The sequence below is a fragment of the Berghia stephanieae genome, chromosome 1 (genome assembly GCF_034508935.2).
Source record: "Berghia stephanieae isolate SIO BIC M18660-M18661 chromosome 1, UCSD_Bste_1.3, whole genome shotgun sequence".
NCBI lineage: Eukaryota > Metazoa > Mollusca > Gastropoda > Nudibranchia > Aeolidiidae > Berghia > Berghia stephanieae.
The window spans coordinates 40666121-40685847 of record NC_088360.1 but is presented as its reverse complement, the minus strand read 5'-3'; the positions used below and the strand labels follow the sequence as shown (position 1 = coordinate 40685847).

At 37.0% G+C, this 19727-nt stretch overlaps 1 protein-coding gene across 2 annotated transcripts; it reads left to right on the top strand.

The window, feature by feature from the left end:
- The first annotated feature begins 5989 nt into the window (after positions 1-5989).
- LOC144963955 (isoaspartyl peptidase/L-asparaginase-like) lies at positions 5990-18940 on the top strand. 2 transcript variants are annotated; one of them, XM_078897899.1, is made up of 7 exons: positions 5990-6225; positions 9323-9543; positions 9980-10122; positions 14246-14406; positions 14836-14975; positions 17101-17211; positions 18407-18940. In XM_078897899.1, the coding sequence occupies exons 2-7, from the start codon at positions 9354-9356 to the stop codon at positions 18622-18624; spliced, it is 963 nt and encodes a 320-aa protein (XP_078754025.1). In that variant the 5' UTR covers positions 5990-6225; positions 9323-9353; the 3' UTR covers positions 18625-18940. The 2 variants fall into 2 exon arrangements, with proteins under 2 accessions (XP_078754025.1, XP_078754028.1); XM_078897902.1 differs by lacking the exon at positions 5990-6225 and adding an exon at positions 6396-6518.
- The last annotated feature ends 787 nt before the right edge of the window (positions 18941-19727 follow it).

Below are 19727 nucleotides of genomic sequence, written 5' to 3'. Positions count from 1 at the left end.
GCAATGAGATGGAGGTTAAGAAGATGATACAGGCAGGCTGAAATAATTGGAGGAAGGTAGCTGGAGTTATTTGTGCAAACGAAATTCCGCAAAGCTGAAGGGTACAATATATACATCTGTTGTAAGACCAACAATGTTATATGGAAAAAGGGACGCCCAAAGACTAGATGGTTGGATAAGGTAAAGGACGATATGAAAGAACTGGGGTTGGAGGAAGATGATGCTCTGAACTGAGATGCATGGAGATGTGGCATTCATTATGGCGACCCTGCAAAATGCGGGATATGTTGAAAGAAGAGGAATCATTCTAAATAGGATAGGTGTCGAATGTCAGGTAAAAGTCTTGTAGCGCGTCTTTGTTCGTTCTTAATATTAACAGTCACTTAAATAAGTGACTCCAAATACTATTGCCATACTCATGAGAAAGGTCTTATGACAGACTTTTAAAGTTGGACAAACGTTTTTAAATCAAGATAGATAAAGCTTCTGTATATAATTCCCGCCCACAATTCACCAAAACACAATTTATTATCAACAATGATCCCCACGTCCCTTTCTGATCATATAGTTGGCATAACAGTCATATTATTGTCACCTATGTAATAGGAGAATAAAGGATTAGACCTACCAATGTGTAACACTCTACCTTTAGTAATAATAAACTAAAACTGCCAATTTTCAGACATTTTGTATAGTGTATTGATATCAGTTTGTAAGATATCTTTATCTAATGTTGGTGCAACTATTTTGGTGTCATCAGAAAAAAATTGTATTTCAGAATTTATAGTGTCAGGTAGATCATTTATATAGAAAATGAACAGTAAAGGACCACGCGCACTGCCCTGAGGTACACCATTAGTTGTGGGTATGAAATCAGAATAACTTTCACCTACGACCACCGTTATGTACGGCCAGTTACAAAAGATACAATCTAGTTATAAATATTACCAGACATTCGATAAACTTTAAGTTTAAAAATTAACATTTTGTGAAGCAACAATTTTCTAAAATCCATGGATGAAGCACACCAATATGCACCGAATGGCACCGAATGTGAATGACGACAAACGATAATAAGATAAAGATCAGGCTTTGTTTGGCACCGTTCGTAAACACTTGTTCAGATCCTTATCTTACATCGGTGCCTGCTCCCTAGTTACTTAATATGATATTTTCAGAAACAATAATAACTACGCCAATTGTCTAAAATAAATAGGACTGATCTCACGAAACATAATAGTACATAGTAAAATCAATAAACGATGAAAATCAAAAGCATAAGATGAGAATACAGTTTAGTGCTATGAAATAGCCAGAATAGAATTGGGTTGTTTTGTTCCCCAGCTAATCTTTGTTATTCGGGATGTTTAATAAATTAACGTTTCCACGGGTCTTTTCTTCAGCGCATGTTTTCTTGAATCCATCATCAACATTCTCTTTTTACAATATGCATATGAAAAAATACTTGCAGTGACTTATTCAACTTACACCCGGTGCATCATCTATTCCCATGTAATGTATATAATTCCTTTAAGTTCATATGTAAGTATGGTTAGGTCATACACTTCGAAAACCTGCCTGCAACATCGCAAAGACAGGCTCTCACATGGAATCGCAAAGGAGGAAGAAGACCAGGGAGGCCAAGAAACAGTCGTTATAATAATAATAATAATAATAATAATAATAATAATAATAATAATAATAATAATAATAATAATAATAATAATAATAATAATAATAATTCCAATTATAGAAAAAACGTAGATGTATTAACTCATATTATGAACATAATTGTTCAAATATTTAATATGCCGCTGCACAAATGGGAGTGAATCATATTTTCTTAATGTGTCCAGGTAGATTTAAATTCTCCCCCACAAAGATCATGAGAGCTTGAGCGATTTTTTCTTTGGTCCACAAGAAAGACAATTGGTGAGAAACAAATCAATAATATCAAGATTTAATCATTCAGTAATGAAATGTTACTCTATTTCGGTCATTACTTTGAATTTAATGTCTTGATTCTTCAAGATATAAACATCCAAAGAGACGCTACATATGTCATCTCTATGATCATTGTAATTTGGTGCAAGGGTTGCCAGATTAATTCTATAAAACACGCCCAAATGGTCTGAAAAAATAGCCAAATTTATTAGGCAGTCATTTATTACGAAAATACATAGAAGAGGAAAGTAATCTTTTCTTATCCTGCTGTCATGATTGTGTGTCTTCTTTAATTCGCGTATTAAAATTTTTTGTATTGTTACCTCGTCTGTACAATAAGTGAAATGAAGTGACATGACAAAGCAAGCAAAGCTTAGCAAAGAATGGTACTATGTTTAGTTGGTTTAAATGTTAGCAATCTATGACGAAAGAGATGAGCCCAGGGTTTTTTTACCAGGGGTATGTTACGTTGAGGAGAATAAATACATTTCCTTAAACTTACAACAACCAATATTTCACGGTCTTTTTGTTTCTAACTTTAACATCCTTTTTGGCATATTTTACCGTTGCACAATTATTGGGAGCGAATTAAAATCATTTAAAGTGCCCATGGGGACATAAATTCTCCTCACAAGGATGACGAATCATCCAATCATTTTGCCGTTTTGAGCCGATGGGTTGAATATAAAAAAAAAGATCAATTTTTAAAAAGTTACAGACGGTTTTTACGCTCTGAGCACTTCTCGTGATATGGAAGAGAGCTCAACAAATGCAATATATTATTATTATTATTATTATTATTATTATTATTATTGTTATTATTATTATTATTATTATTATTATTATTATTATTATTATTATTATTATTATTATTATTATTGTTATTATTATTATTATTATTATTATTATTATTATTATTATTATTATAGTGTTGTTGTTGTTATATGTTATTATTATTATTATTATTATTATTATTATTATTATTATTATTATTATTATTATTATTATTATTATTATCATTATTATTATTATCATCATCATCATCATCATGTGTGAAATCATGACAGGTTGAAAGTTGGAGAGTGGGCGAGGTTTAATGCTACAGTATTGTGTCACCAAAAGAGGGCCGGCTTTGCAGTATAGATAGTTCGAAGATGACGTCACTCAGGCCTTTGTTATTGTTATTGTTTTTGCCATCCGCGTTTGTGAGTTGTTCTCACTAAACTGTATTAACCTGACTATAAACGTTCATGGTTACACAGAGTTTGTGTGTCGGTCCGTCATACTTCCGGATGGCAATGTTGTGAACTCCTTGGCCAAGCGCATTCTATCTATAGATAGTTCGAAGATGACGTCACTCAGGCCTTTGTTATTGTTTTTTGCCATCCGCGTTTATGAGTAATGCTCACTGAACTGTATTAGCCTGACTATAAACGTTCATGGATACACACAGTTTTGTGTGTTGGTCCGTTATACTTTCGGATGGCAATGTTATGAGCTTTTAGCCAAGCGCATACTATCTATAAAGTCATTTGCGACCTCGTGATTAATCGTGACTTTAACCGATTTGCTTCCATACTTGGAAACTATTGAGCAACTAGTGTATATATGTATATATATATATATATATATATATATATATATATATATATATATTTATATATATATATATATATATAAAAACACACAGACACACACAATAAAGAAAAAAGAAATACAAAACAAAACAAAACAAAACAAACAAAAAAACTAAAATAAAACAACACATTTTTAATCAGGCTATACACGGTCCCGAGTCTGAGTAAACCCAGAGGGAGAATGTTGAAATAGTGGGCAGGAAACTCAACTTCGGTTAAAGGCAATTTCGGATAATCGTGACATCGCTGATCACAAGATGATGCGATTGTCCTGAGTGAACTGTACATGTGTAGTTATCTTAGTTTGGCAATCACTGTTATTACTTATTTACTTATTTCGTTTAATTCTATCTGGAGCATGCGGCGTCCACTACGCACCTCCATCTGGGACGGTTTCTGGCTACCCCCCCCCCCCCCCTCCCCCCACATACACACATTTTACACTTTCATTTTATTGAATAATGACTGTTCGGTCTGTCGGAAACAGGTCAAGGGGTGTAGTTGTTCTTCCTTCACAATTTTATATAGATATAATGCAATTTCTTTGGATGAACTCAAAACAGTAAGAAAAATAATTAAAACTCATTATTTCTTATATGATAACACTTAGATGTTTAAAAAAGTATATAATATTGGCATTTCTAAATATTAAAAAAAAAAGATTTAAATAGAGACAAGAAATAACTGATAACATAACAACATAACAATAACTATTTTTACACGACATCCGTACGTTGTTTACATACTTAAAAAACAAATTAGTAGGATCACATTTGTTTTTTACGCGTCAAATATCATGAGTAAAAGACGTGTTTCCCTTTTGCATGACTCTGATTTGATAAAAGTAAGGAATCGGGGTTAATACGCGACGTGGTATCCTTTACAATTACATTCTGATTGGATAAATGGCATCATAATATTATGTTCTAAGCTTGTCGTCTTCTGTCTACTAGGACAAAACCAAAACAACCAATCTCCATTGACAGACATACCACTGTCTGTCAATCTACAGAGTGAAGTTGCTTCGCGACGCCCTATATTTTTCAAAGGATTTAACCTCCTGCAACTTAAACTTCCTTTAAAAGGTTTTTTTATTAAAATAAAAACAAATATTTTAGCACTTAATGCAACAGTTGTGTTCGTTTCCCTCGGGCGTTTGTTCCAACCATCACTATGCACACAAAAGACATCTCTCTCGGGTCACCCTCGTCACGTGGCTAATACAATGCAGGTGAGAGATGAGCACAAAAGCTTTTACAATGGAAAAAAAAAGAAAGAAAGTCATAGCTGGAAGCTATTTTTATCGACATTGATCTTGAACATCACTATCTTACATTAATAAATTGATTTGGTCAGGGCGGCAAATCGGAGATGGAGCAACCTGAGAGAGAATGTTAGGATATAAATGATCACTAAAGAAATAAAATAATAATAGGTAATATCATAACATCACTGCAATTGAACACTAAAACGAAGTTCATATATATATATAAACATTTGAAAGATAATTAAGATGAGAAGTAATAGATGAGAGCAACGCTCGATAACAACGTTGTAGAAGTCAAACTAACTTAATTATCTTTCAAATGTTTATAAATAGCTCCTTTTATACTAAAGTTGAGCACTATTATTTCATGGTTTTTTTTAAATAATTTATATATATTATATATATATATATATATATATATATATATATATATATATATATATATATATATATATATTATATATATATACGGGATTCGAGTTTATACCGGATTATGTGGTATCAAATGGACAGCAATCATTGGTGGTGATTTATAACAAAATATTTTCACCAATCTGGGTACCCACTCTTTGTGTAACACAGAAATAGATGTACTAATAATAATAATAATAATAATAATAATAATAATAATAATAATAATAATAATAATAATAATAATAATAATAATAATAATAATAATAATAATAATAAGGACACTCACGTGTTTCGTCAAGACGATGGTTTCGATCCTGATCTCGCATGTTAGTCGACTGATGAGATGCGAGATCAGCATCGAAACGATTGTCTTGGCGAAGAAATGTGAGTGTCCTTATTAATTTTACATTCTCAAATTAATATTATAGAGCACTCTCGTATCTACAAGTACCCACCAACACGCATATATATATATATATATATATATATATATATATATATATATATATATATATATATATATATATATATATATATAATATTGCAATTTGCACACGGTAATGTTACGACTTACTTCGTCTCAACACAGCAGTTTGGCATATGCTTCTTGAAGCAAAAGGAACTATGCACATATCTTTTTCTCTCTTCTTTTCTCTTTCCTGAGTGTGATAGAGAGAAAAATGTGTCATCAAAACACAAACGTACGTAATTAAATACAGCAAGGATTCAAAATTTATCGGCGAAATGTTATATAGACGTAGTCATTGCTACTACCAACACGTTAATCGATTGTGTACACAAAAGAAAGGCGGTTCACTAAAGCTCACAAAAACTCGATCGTTATGCTTCATATTGGTTACACGTTCAATATCTGCATTTTACTGCTCGTAGATTGCTCTGAAATAAGTATACACATCGTATAACCATAAAGTAGCTGAGCTGTGTGATTCAAAGTCGAGGAAGGTAAGTGCGTGTGTATTGGCTTAGCGACGTACTAATTTGCTAATTAATGGGAATCAAAGATAAACAAGTTTCAATATTGCGGCATTTGACTTTCGGCAAATTTTTGAACATAAAAATATAGAAATAAATGCAATTTACAACTGAACATCAATCAATTGGGGGGGGGGGGGGGGGTCCAAATATTTAATGTCGTGAAACTTCAGTTTGAACTGAAGTTTGCATTATGAAGGAGCATGCATTATTTGCATCTATTTTCATTTTAAAGTAGATTGAGTGCAGTTTGAAGGAAGGAGGTAAGCCGAGATATTATTTATCTATATTATGTTTAGGCGTAACAGTGTTCAAATGTTTAATATGATAAAGCAATAGTAGGCCTATTGTAATGACATTAAAAATACAAGGGTCACTACGAACATTTTAATAGTAATTTTGTACGCTAATATTACATCATCAATCATTAGAGTTTACGAAATGTTAAACTTAACGGAAATTCATAGTAATTTTCACTTTCATTCTCAGAATAAAAAAAAACATAAGCTTTTATATAGAGCAAAATTCATTAAACGTGCTCAAAGCGCTTTACGAGGTGTCCCTTGCCCAAAAGAACACTTAAAATTTAGGGCGACATTACATTTTTTTTCGAACAGAGACAATGATGTTAACGGTCATGTATTCATTTTGCACATGAGTACGGTGAGGGAATCTGAGTAAAAAGCCTTATCCATGGGGTCAACTCTGCGCCAAGCGAGGCTCGAACCCAGGACATTCCGATCCGAAACCACAAGACCACATAGCCGCATGTTCCTTCATTGTTGTGTAGCGTTTCCAGTAACGCCGTGTTTAGAATCAAGTCGCTTACTACTTTTACTTATAATATCTTATCAAGTTGGCTAGGTATGCGCTTCATAGTCATTTTTCGTTTTACAGAGACAGCTTTGACCTATTCACATACTGCATGTGTAGGTACTTACAACGTTGTTCAGAGGCATAGAAACACGTTTACGAGTGTGTTCCGTTCCCTTACTTGTGGTACCTTTTTCTTAACAATAACAAACGTCGAAATACGTATAAGTATAGATATGTTTATATTGTTTAACTATTTGCCAATGAAGTCTTCGATTTAAAATCAACCTTAGTTAATATTAATTTTATACCACTCGTTTGATACAACTAACTACGTGTGTGCCCCTTCTCTGTTTCGATACATAGCATTTATGCCTCGGACAAGCAAATAGTTGCAGTGACCATAATTTGAATGCTTTGCTCATGTGAGATTTTGCACAAATTTATTTGTGCACCGTATAGATATTGTATTTAAAATTTTAGATCAACGAAGACAGTAAGATGTATTGGCAAAGGCTCTAACTTGGCTAAATATAAGCGTTGTATAAGTATTATCAATACTTTCCTGCGTACTACATAATATTGAATGTGTAAGATTTCTCGCGCATAAATATTATAGATTATAACAAATTATGTCCGTTAGATAGAAAATGACAAATATTAGCTATTTGTCTGTGCAAAAGATTATGTCGATTTATGAAGTTTAAGTGTGTGGCTCGGGGGTGGGGTGTCTCGTCTTACCATGAAATTCAAGCAATTTTAAGCGTGATAAAGGCAGAATAGATGACAGTGAAAGTGGAAAATTCTGGATAAGGCCCTTTACACACATTATCCCACTCGACTCATGTGTGAATGAACACCTGACTACAAGCAGTGACAGAACAAAAAGGACGCCTATAAGCGACTGTTACTGTATTAATGGAAGTTTCGCCTGTCGGAGTAATAAATGTATCCTTATGAAGCGCATTAAACATGGTCAATCCGTGGAAATGCTCTTATTAAATGTTCATATTTATGTATTTCATTTTTTGTTGTTGTTAAAAATCAATTGTTTTAAGTTTTAGTTTGATACCTCAGATAACCTACTATCCTTATTATTTAGAGGCCACATCTCAGTTTTCGTCGTGCGATATAATGCGTGAGACGGAGTTGTTTGTTATCACTCCACTAAATACAAAATTCACTCCTCCTCCTCTACCTTCTTCTTCTTTCTCCTCCTCCTCCTCCTCGTCCTCTCTTCCTCCTCCTTCTACTACTTCTACTACTACTACGACTACTACCGCCACTACTATTACCACCGCTACTACTACTACTACTACTACTACTACTACTACTACTACTACTACTACTATACTATACTACGTACTACTACATACTACTACTACTACTACTACTACTACTACTACTACACTACTACTATTACTCTACTACTACTACTACTACTACTACTACTACTACTACTACTACTACTACTACTGCTACTACATACTACTACTACTACTACTACTACTACTATACTACTACTACTAAAAAATCCTGATTTTATAACATACCACTAAATGTACTCAAACGCTTTACAAGTCCTGACAAACAGCACTCTACGTGTAAACAACTTGAGCTGTTATGAGCGAATATCACAAATGTTCAAGAGACAACGTCCCAGGACCATAACAACCTGATACGTGTGAGAACGGAGACAGAGCCTTTCCATGGACTCAATCTATTCGGACGAGGCCGAACCCAGGTACCATTTCCTGATTCGGTGAGCGATGTAGATAAAGAGTCATTCCTAGGACTACTATGCGCGACACTCATACCAGGCCTCTCCGATACCTGAAAAGCGATCAAATCACAACGATCACCTAGCCTACTACTACTACTACTACTAATACTACAACTGCTGCTACTACTACTACTACTATCTGCAACTACAACACACAACATACAACGACAACTACTACTACTACTACTACTACTATACTACTACTACTACTACTACTCTACTACTACTGACTACTACTACTACTACTACTACTACTACTACTACTACTACTACTACTACTACTACTACTACTACTACGTGTGTCTTACTACTACTACTACTACTACTACTACTGCTACTATTTCTACTACTACTACTACTACTGCTACTACTACTACTACTACTACTACTACTACTACTACTACTACTACTATCAACATCATCTAATAAAGAATCGGCGACTACTGCTAATACTAATACTATGTATTCCAGTCGGTAGCCATAAAATAATATCACTGAGGAAATGCCAGAGACAGCCATCATCGTTCATGGAGGTGCATGGAAGATTCCAGAGGAGCTGACGACTAGAAGCGTAGACGGAGTAAAGAGAGCTGCCAGGACAGGATATAAAGTGCTGCTGGGTGGCGGGACAGCTCTGGATGCTGTGGTAGCAGCGGTATCGGTCTTAGAAGATGACACGGCTTTTGATGCAGGTAATGAAAAAAAAAATGTTTCCTGAATGTCATTGACAACAGAGGTTGAACCAGTTAAATACCGTACTCTGGAAAACCTTGAAAATTTGGACAGAAAACGTGTCCTTCAAGTATCGATCGATTTAAATCACCCTCATCATGGCAAAAACTTTCAAACCTGGGACTTCGCGAAAATGAATGTAATCTAAATCGAGGACTTCGCGAAGTCCCAGATTTGAGAGTTTTGCCAAGACGAAGGCAGTTTAAATCGATCGGTATTTGAAAGATTGTTTTTTGGTTAAAATTTGTAAATACATGTTTTTCCAGAGTGCGGCACTTAACTGGTTCAACCTCTGTTGTCAATGACAGGGCAAAAGCAGCGAGACAACATTAACATTTTTTTTGTTCTACAGGGCCAATATTATGTTTGCTAATGACTGTATTTTCCTTTCCAAAGGTCACGGAGCTGTATTGAATAAAAAGGGAGAAATAGAATTAGACGCCATCATAGTGAATGGGAAAACTCTGGAATCAGGTGCTGTGTGTTGTGTGCAGGATATTGCTAACCCAGTGCAACTTGCGAGACATGTCATGGAAAAGGTAGACTGAATGGGATGATGTTACCTTATGTTAAATAAAAATAAATATTCTGTCACAGACTCAAAACATACATGTGTATATATCTAATTGGGTTCAATAGTCTGATGTCACGTCGCCCAGCAACGTGTTCTAAACAAAGAAAATCGGTACTTTTATTCTTCATGCTGGCTAGAACTTTTCATATGTCATGTGGTCAGAATGTATAAGTCAAAACATGATCATATTTATAATGTTTTTCTCCTCTGGATACACTTTTATGCTCGTCGGAGAAATATTTCATAAGGGCGTTCGCCATTGTTCCGATAGTTTAGAGCCAGTTACTAAGTTACTATGCGTCATTACGAGGGAAGTGACGTCATGACTGTTGAAGCCTATTGTACACACAATATTATGTGCCTTTCTTCAGAATCTTCTCTTATTCCTTCGACGACCTTTAGATATAAATTGCCGGGACATGAATACCAAATGCGTTACTATAGTAAACAAGCGCTGATCACCCGTTCATGAAATCTAAGAAAATAACTTCCTGCTCGCTCGTTTAACTCAAAATTATTCAAAACGATGTCCCTAAAATATATAAATGTGACTTCTTAAGGTTTTCTTCAAGGTCAAAACCACACAACATTCTATTAATGATTACGTCCAAAAAGGAATATTGACAGGTCGACCGAGAGTTGAACACGTCAGACGACAAACATCAATGCGAAGTGTGGAGAGAGTCAAGCTCTTGTTTGTCTTGTCCTGTTCTATATAGAGAAAACAATAAATAGTATAGCCTCGTGTGTGAGTGGTTGCGTGTCATAGTCATGTTTTTAAATTGTTTCTGTTGTTTATGTGTGTAGTGACGACTCTCTCACACTCACTGCGTCATCATAGCAAAGAGACGCCAACTTTAAATTTGGCTCACATGAATTTTAGACACCACTCGTAGGAATTTCAATGCCGAAAGATGAATTCCCGCACACAAGAAAAAGGAATGGGGATGGTATTTGGCATACATATTGTATAGTATCTAGTTCTAAATAGATAACTAATTAGAATTATATTATGATATATAAACACAATGCCAAATACAATTCCGAAGTTTCCTTATTTCAAAAGAAGTAAAGCTCCAAAACCTAATGGTAGTGATTGTAGTACTGGTGGCAGTGAGGATGATGTGGTGTTGGTGATTGTAGTAGTAGTGGTATTGATGATAATGTGATGGTGGTGGTTGTAGTTGTAGTAGTAGTGATAGTGATGATGATGTGGTGGTGGTTGTAGTAGTAGTGGTAGTGATGATGATGTGGTGGTGGTGGTTGTAGTAGTAGTTGTAATGGTGATGATATGGTGGTGAGGGTTGCAGAGTAGTGGTAGTGATGACGATGTGGTGAGGTTGTAGTATATGGTAGTGATGATGATGTGGTGGTGGTGGTTGCAGTAGTAGTGGTAATGATGATGATATGGTGGTGATGGTTGCAGTAGTAGTGGTAGTGATGACGATGTGGTTGTGGTGGTTGTAGTAGTAGTGGTAGTGATGATAATGTGCTGGTGGTGAGGTAGCAGTAGTCATAGTGATAATGATGTGGTGCTGGTGGTTGTGGTAGTAGTGGTAGTGATGACGATGTGGTTGTGGTGGTTGTAGTAGTAGTGGTAGTGATGATGATGTGCTGATTGGTGAGGTAGCAGTAGTGGTAGTGATAATGATGTGGTGCTGGTGGTTGTGGTAGTAGTAGTAGTAGTGATGATATTGTGGTGGTGTTTGTAGTTGTAAATGTAGTGATGATGATGTGGTGGCGGTTGTAGTTGTAGTAGTAGTGATAGTGATGATGATGTCGTGGTGGTTGTAGTAGTAGTGGTGGTGGTGGTTGTAGTAGTAGTGGTAGTGATAACGATGTGGTTGTGGTGGTTGTAGTAGTAGTGGTAGTGATGATGATGTGCTGTTGGTGGTATAGTTGTAGTGGTAGTGATAATGATTTGGTGCTGGTGGTTGTAGTAGTAGTGGTAGTGATAATATTGTGGTGGTGGTTGTTGCAGTTGTAGTGGTCGTGGTGATGATGTGGTGGTGGTAGTTGTAATAGTGGTGGTCGTGATGGTGTAGTAGTAGTGGTAGTGATGGTGATGGAGTGGTGGTGGTTGTAGTAGTGATGATGATGTGGTGGTGGTGTAGTGGTAGTGATAATGATGTAGTGGTGGTGGTTGTAGTATTTGTGGTAGTGACGAAGTGGTAATGGTGGTTGTACGAAGGCTCTTTCATAATTAACCGAAAAATGCCTGTAAAATCCGCGTTTTTTATGCTATCAACAAAATTCTTGCACGTGTTCATACCTTGACTCGTCCTTCATTTCTCTACGTAACAGCCAAGTCTGTCGACACACTTCTGCCAACGCCGCACCATGGAATAGATACCCTCTCGGAAGAAATTTCCGTCAAGTTTTGTAGCCATTTCCGCACATGGTCAACAAGCTCTTCATCACATCAAAGCGCTTTCCTGCCAGCTCACGTTTCAGTGGCCCAAAGAGGTGATAATCAGATGGTGCGAGGTCTGGACTGTGTGGTGGGTGTGGCAAAATCTCCCATCCATATTTCTTTAGCCAACCTTGCGTCACTCTTGCTGTGTGGGGTGTAGCGGTCGTGTTGCAAAATGACCCCGTTGGTCAACTGCCCTGGGCGCTTTCTGCGAATGACCTCCCTAAGCTTGTCAAGAGTTTGGCAGTACCTTGCAGCATTGTTCTCCAGGTTGTAAGGTTTCGAACAGAATAACACCACGACTGTCCCAGAAAACAGTTCCCATTATTTTCTTTGCTGACCGCATGACTTTGAATTTCTTCGCGACAGGTGAGGTTGGATGTTTCCATGTCATCGAATCTTGCTTTGTTTCTGGGGTGCAATGGTGCAACCAAGTCTCATCACCGGTGACTATGCTGTCAAGAAAAGTCACATCGTACCCTAGAAAGTCTCCGCCGGCATTGGCAGTATGCCCGTGAACCCTGCGTGAGCTCTTGCTTCTTCTCAAAAGTTCCCTGCAGATGTCCAATCTTTGTTCTTTAGATTGTCTGTCAATTGATTAGGAACCCATCTTGCGCTGACTTTTCTGTAGCCAAGTTCATCAAATACAATTCTATTGGCAGAAGTTTCCGAAATTTCAAGACTGCTTGCGATTTCATGAAGTTTCAACCTCCTGTCTTGACGAATAAGCTCATCAACTCGCTTCACATTGTCTTCTGACGTCGCAGTTATCAAACCCCTCTCCCTTCCCTGTCTGTCAAGTCGGAATGGCCGGCTTCAAACAAATTACACCAGTGATAGACTTGTGTACGGCTTATAACATGCTCACGATATACACTCTGAAGTTCTTTATGAATTTCGGTAGGATTCAGACTTTTGGCGTTCAAAAAACGTATGACAGCTCTGATTTCCTCCTTTGACCAAGTTTCAAGGTGGGCCGCCATCTTTAAAATCGTCTAGAAATTCATTTTGAAAATGATGCACTTCATAATTTCTGGGAATATCATGTCGTTTACAGAATTAAAAAATCTCCACTGGTTGCTTAGCAATGGGCATTTTTCGGTTATTTCTGAAAGAGCCCTCGTAGTAGTAGTGACAGGGATGATGTGGTGGTTGGAAAACACATTATAGGTTATTATAATACATGATTACACACATTCTCTAACTTCATTTTTTGGCAGCTTTATTGAAGCATAAATATACGCAACAGTTCTGAACCATTTTATTGTGGATTTGGATATTGTTTGTTATTTTTCTTGCTTGTGTCGTTATGTTGACATAGAGACCGAATGAATGGTAATGCTTATATTCCCAGCCCAAGATATAATGGCACTGAATGCTTTCATTGGTGAGTGGACACTTTTTAGGCTCCGTACGTATTCTCATTCGTTTAATTCTATGAGTGAGACTTAACATGAGTTTTTTTTTAAAACTGTGACCGAGTTTCATCATTGTGACATAGAGAAATAATCGACATCTCAAATTCTTTTCGGTTTATTGATCTCGTGATTTGATTACGCATTTCGTTTTTGTTTGTTTCTTTTTAATTTACCCCATGTAATTTCTATTAACAGATTACCTAAGATCAACAATTCGTGTGTGCCGGTGTGATTATGCTATTTTGTACTTTCTCTAGACTAACCATTGCCTTCTTGCTGGTCAAGGGGCCAACGATTTTGCCCAAGAGATGGGCGTGCCCAGGGTGAGTCCTGAAGAGCTGGTGACTCCAGAGGCGAGGGCAGAATGGGAGAGGTTTACTAAATACACATCCGCAGTCAAAGGCCTCTTCTATACCAGGTTTGTGTAATGTTAATATATTACGTATTAATATTAACAAAATGATAGCCCAATATATACTGAATATAAGGTTGTATTCCGTGCAAATGCAATGCATTTATGGTTTTGTTTATGTCAGGGGTTTTGCTTTACGGTGCTAGCGATCTTGTAGGTAATTTCAGCGCCAGTGACAAGTGAGACGATTGGAGAAAAGCTGTAGATCTCAAATTAAAAGCACCAAAGAAAAAGTCAGGCAAACGTGGCTACTTCAAGAGGATTCCAGATTTCCATCAATGTGCATATTTTGACATTATATTTGTACCTAAAAGTCCCATCCAGTCATTTTTTTCTTCTATATGTCTTTGTTGTTTCTAATTTTCCACATAAAGATGTTTTAATCATTTCCCATTATAAATTTAATGATAGGAAAAGATTTTGAAACTGTTTCAGATCAGAGCCTCCCAAAATTCCGGGTTGTGACACAGTTGGTGCTGTGGCCTTGGACACTGACGGCAATCTAGCAAGTGCCACATCAACTGGTGGCATCACTGCTAAGCGGGCTGGAAGGGTGGGTGACACTCCTGTTATAGGTGAGTTGTACAATATTTACAACTCTCTATCTGGTAACTATATTATATGTAGTAAAATTTAAATTGACATCATACAGTGTGACATACTACAATATAACACATCTAATGAATATCCTAAGTAAAAAAAGATTTCCAGTAGCTGGGGAAAAGGGTGAAAATGTGTAAGTGTAAGTGAAATAATGTTAAATAAGGCGAAACGTTGTGGAGTGAAGTTTAAAGTAAAGCATGGTTATTGTAATTTTGTTAGATTAAACGGGGGGGGGGGGGGTGAGAGAGAGAGAGAGAGAAGAAAGAAAGAGAGAGAGAAAGAGAGAGAGAGAGAGAGAGAGAGAGAGAGAGAGAGAGAGAGAGAGAGAGCAGTCTCTCCCATACCCTGTTTACTGTTTGGCTTGTCTGGCATGGCGGTTTTTCTCACCATAAATAATCCTGCTTTGCATTGCGCCGCAAAATCTGCAGCTTGTTGCACAGTTTCGAGATTTAATAAGTTTGTGGGAGTAGTTTTTGTCAGCTGTGCAGTTTTCCGTTTGTTTATGCGGGTTTTTTGTTGTTGTTTTTTTAAGGGATTTCCCCCCCCCCCCCCCCCCCCCCACTGTAACAAGGAAAATAATTTCCAATTATTTCACAGTAACATCATTACCAAAAAGAGCTCCATCACCAGCTGCTGTTTCTAACTGGTGTACTGTACAGGGTTGCCAATTTGGCATATTTTCTGCCAAATGTCGTTTTTTTTTGGCAGAATTTGAAGTCGTCTGACAGAAAAAAACGGTTTGGCAGTTTGGCAGATATTTGGCAGATTTTATTTTCCACGTTTTCCATGGCAATTTTTATGGATTAATGATTTTTTAAACTTGGCAAAATGAAAAAAAATGTATGACATCGGCCTTGCGAATTTTTTGTTTAACAAAACTGATGAGTTTTCAAAGGGGGTACTATAAATAGTACGGTTTGGCTGATTTTTGTGGTATTTGGCAGGTTTTATTAATCCAGTTGGCAGAATGCCTGAAAATAATCTGGCAACCCTGGTACTGTAGCCAAATGGATTGCTTTTTCTTTTTTGATCAGCCGATAAAGAGGTGGGGCCATCGTATTATTTCAATAAAAAAATCGAAGTTCGAAGTACAAATTGACCCAGGGCTCTGGTTAACACCAGTGAGGGGTGAACCAGGGAACATTTGAGATAGAGATCCGTGGAAATAAAACACAGGATAATGGGTGGTAAATATTAGAGGGGAGGAAACTTTGTGACCCTGGGTTGTAGACAGTAGTGGGGAATGAACTCGAGGAGAAGGCGGAATGTAAACACCAGTGTGAAGTGAACCTGGGTGCACTCTTGACTATGGGAAATAATTAGTGGAGAGTAAACCTAAGACTTTTTGACGTGAACATCAGTGGGGAGTAAACCTGGGAGTATGGGCTGGTGACGCCGATGAGTAGTGAACTAGGAAGTGGTCAAGAGAGAAATGTACCCACTTTTTGAGATAGACACACTGAACAATGTGATATGGACACCAGCGGTATTGTTCCTGAAATGCGAGGTTTTATCCATAGAATCTCCCTGAAATTTGAGATTGAGGATAGGCATGCCTGCAACAGCTTTTTGGGGAGGATTTTTAAAAATCTTACTAGCTTTTTTGTCATGATCATATTTTAGTTTTAGCTAATCTCTCTCTCTCTCTCTCTCTCTCTCTCTCTCTCTCTCTCTCTCTCTCTCTCTCTCTCTCTCTCTCTCTCTCTCTCTACCAATTACTCAGGTCCACAACGCTTTTCTCTTTCATGAACTTATTAACTTATTGTCATTTTTTACGAAAATCAATCGCAACATTTTGCAAATTTTGTCGTGTTTTGATGGCAAAACTCTGGATTTTAATTTGCAAATAACGGCCGTACCAGTTTTGTATTAATTTCGTTTTGATACATTATAGATGATCCAAGATCATCTGTCCTATTTTGATGTACGCACAGTGGAATCCCGATAAAGCCAACACTGCCTGACCAGAAAGATTGGTTGACTTTATCCATTAAAATAGCAATGGAACACAGATCAAAAACAGAAAATTTGAGACCAACAAGCGGTTGTTGTCTTAGATAAAGCAGTAGTTGACGTTTTGAATGTATTTCTATCTAGGTGCTGGTGCCTATGCAGACAACGACGTTTGTGCAGCCTCATCCACTGGTCATGGAGAATCCATTATGAAGGTCTGCCTTACGCGAAGGGTTGGAGAAAAAGTTGAAACAGGTAAGGTTGATTATTAAGCGACTGCTACAGTGGCAGAATATTGTGCTCCTGTTTGGACGAGAAGTGTCCATACAAACCCTGTTGATGCGAAACTAAGAGACTCGATGCGAATAGTAACTGGATGCCTGAAATCAACTCCAACACAATGGCTGCCAGTCATTAGCGCTATAGCACCACTCCACTTGAGGAGAGAGGATGCAACACAGAAATGGATATCCAGAGCTGAAGAAGATAGTGTACTCTGCAAACCATATACAAAACTGCGCCCCCAACATCAAGACTAAAATCTCGTTCACCTTTCTACCTATCAAAGAAAGAAAACTACAACACGCAAGAAGCCTGGTGCCAGGAATGGAAAAGGAATAAACCAACAGGAGGGGAACTAACTGAAGATCCCTGTAAAAGTCTCCCAGGTCTACAGGATCAACCAAGAAAATACTGGGTAGCTGCAAATAGACTACGGTCAAAACATACAAGAACAGCTGCCAACATGCACAAATGGGGGCTCCAAGAATCACCAACATGCCCAAAGTGCAACCAAGCACCACAATATGCAAACCACTTCGTACTAGATTGCCCAGAGACAAAACTTGAAGGGGGATTTGAAACCATCAACAAATGTGATGATGACTTCAGAACCTGGATTGATACCTTGAACATAGAAGTGTAGTCGAACGACACTACTACTACATTAAGCGACTCAAGATGCTTAGTTGTTTTGTAGTTATTTTTAAAATATTTCTTCCTCTTATTTGTTTAATAAAATGTTCTCATATCGATTCTAAAATAATTGAAGCTCTTATGAAAATGTAAGAAGTATGGCATACCGATTTCTAGCAATGAACCAATCTGCCAAACTGAAAATAGATATATGTTTGATATGTAGAGATATTTAACAAGAAGCCAGCTTAAGTTCGGGTGAAATAAGTATCTATACAGAAATTTTCAATAAAAAAAAATTCTGAATAACTTTAAAAAAATAGAATCTTCCTTTCAAAATATAACAGAGAAAATAATCTAACGCCAACGAAAGGTGAGAAAATTCATTCTCTACATTTTTTGGTTCTAAACATTGCGTTTTGAGGCAGACGTCTACACTTCCTTGATAAACATTCAGAGGTTGGAATGAAATGCAATGACCCAATCATGTTATGTCTGATCTGACTGTTTGTCATGTTTCCACATCTCTTTTCAGGATGTTCGGCCAAAGAAGCAGCAGACCAAGCATTAGATTTTATGAAGAAAAAAGTGGGAGGGGCGGGAGGGGTCATCGTCATCAGCAAAACTGGTCAAGTCGCCCACTCTTTCACCTCTGAGAGGATGGCGTGGGCAGATATCCACGAGGGAAAGATACATTATGGGATAGATCCTCATCAAGAGTATGAAGATGAAATAGTAGAAGTTGAGAAATAGGAACTCATTGGTAGAAAGTTGTGCTAGTTGCACCTTTGAAAACAAAGTGTAATAATGAGATCATGACTCTACTGAGACTGAAATGAATTTGAGTCATGAAGGAACGTAATGTTCGAGATAGGAATTGGATCGTCATTGATTCTAAAATGGTGGAAATTGTTCTGCTTAAAGAGAGCTTATTTTTTAAAAAAGCATTGTTTTGAGTAAATATTAATAAAATGTATGTATTAAATTAACCTCTCATTCTTTTTTCGATGTTTATACAAAACGTACAAAATAGAATTTTGACAGATTCTAGCTCTTGTGTGTAAATGAGAGATGATAATGCTGACTCTGATACATTGTGGATAGCTAGCAATAATGCTTCAATTCAATATGAAATATGGGCACGAAGTTGTCCTTCAATCGAAGCCAGAGTTTATCCCGATTTCAAAAGCGTGAAACTGAAAATAGCAATTCCCTGCTATCCTTTGGATAGGACGGATGCAAGCAAGTCTATCGCAAAGTACTTTCCACCAACTACACAATCACTGCTAGGTGGACAGAAAAAAATATTGACTACACCCGGGATCGATCTCATTCCCTTTTGAGTGTGAAGTGAGTGCTCTACCAACTGAGCTATCAGGGCCTTCTATAGGTCCTATGCACAGGACCCTTTCCAAGGGGTGAAAAGATTGAGGAAGAAAAAGAAAATATGTCAATGTTCGAGAGATACGTATGCATTGATAGCTGCCTTGCCCTCCTTTTGGGTGACCGATCATAGTCAGATCCATGGCAAAACTGGGTCTATACCAAGGCAATTGTTTTTGTTTGTTTTTAAGGGTTTTACGGCGCTTGCAACACATTTAGGTTATATCAGCGTCAGTAAAAAGGAAGAAAATGGGATAGTAAAAAGTTCTAGAATTACAAATAAAGCACCCAAGAAAAAGTAAGCCATAGGGGAACTGGGAACGAATAGGGATCAGATGTAGATTCCAAGAGCACACTATCAATGTATTTTGAGACCACCTATGTCTCATCCGGAGACAAGCACAAAATCCAACAAAGAGGAATACACTCAAATGCTTACATTATAAATTCAAAATAACAAGTATAATAATACA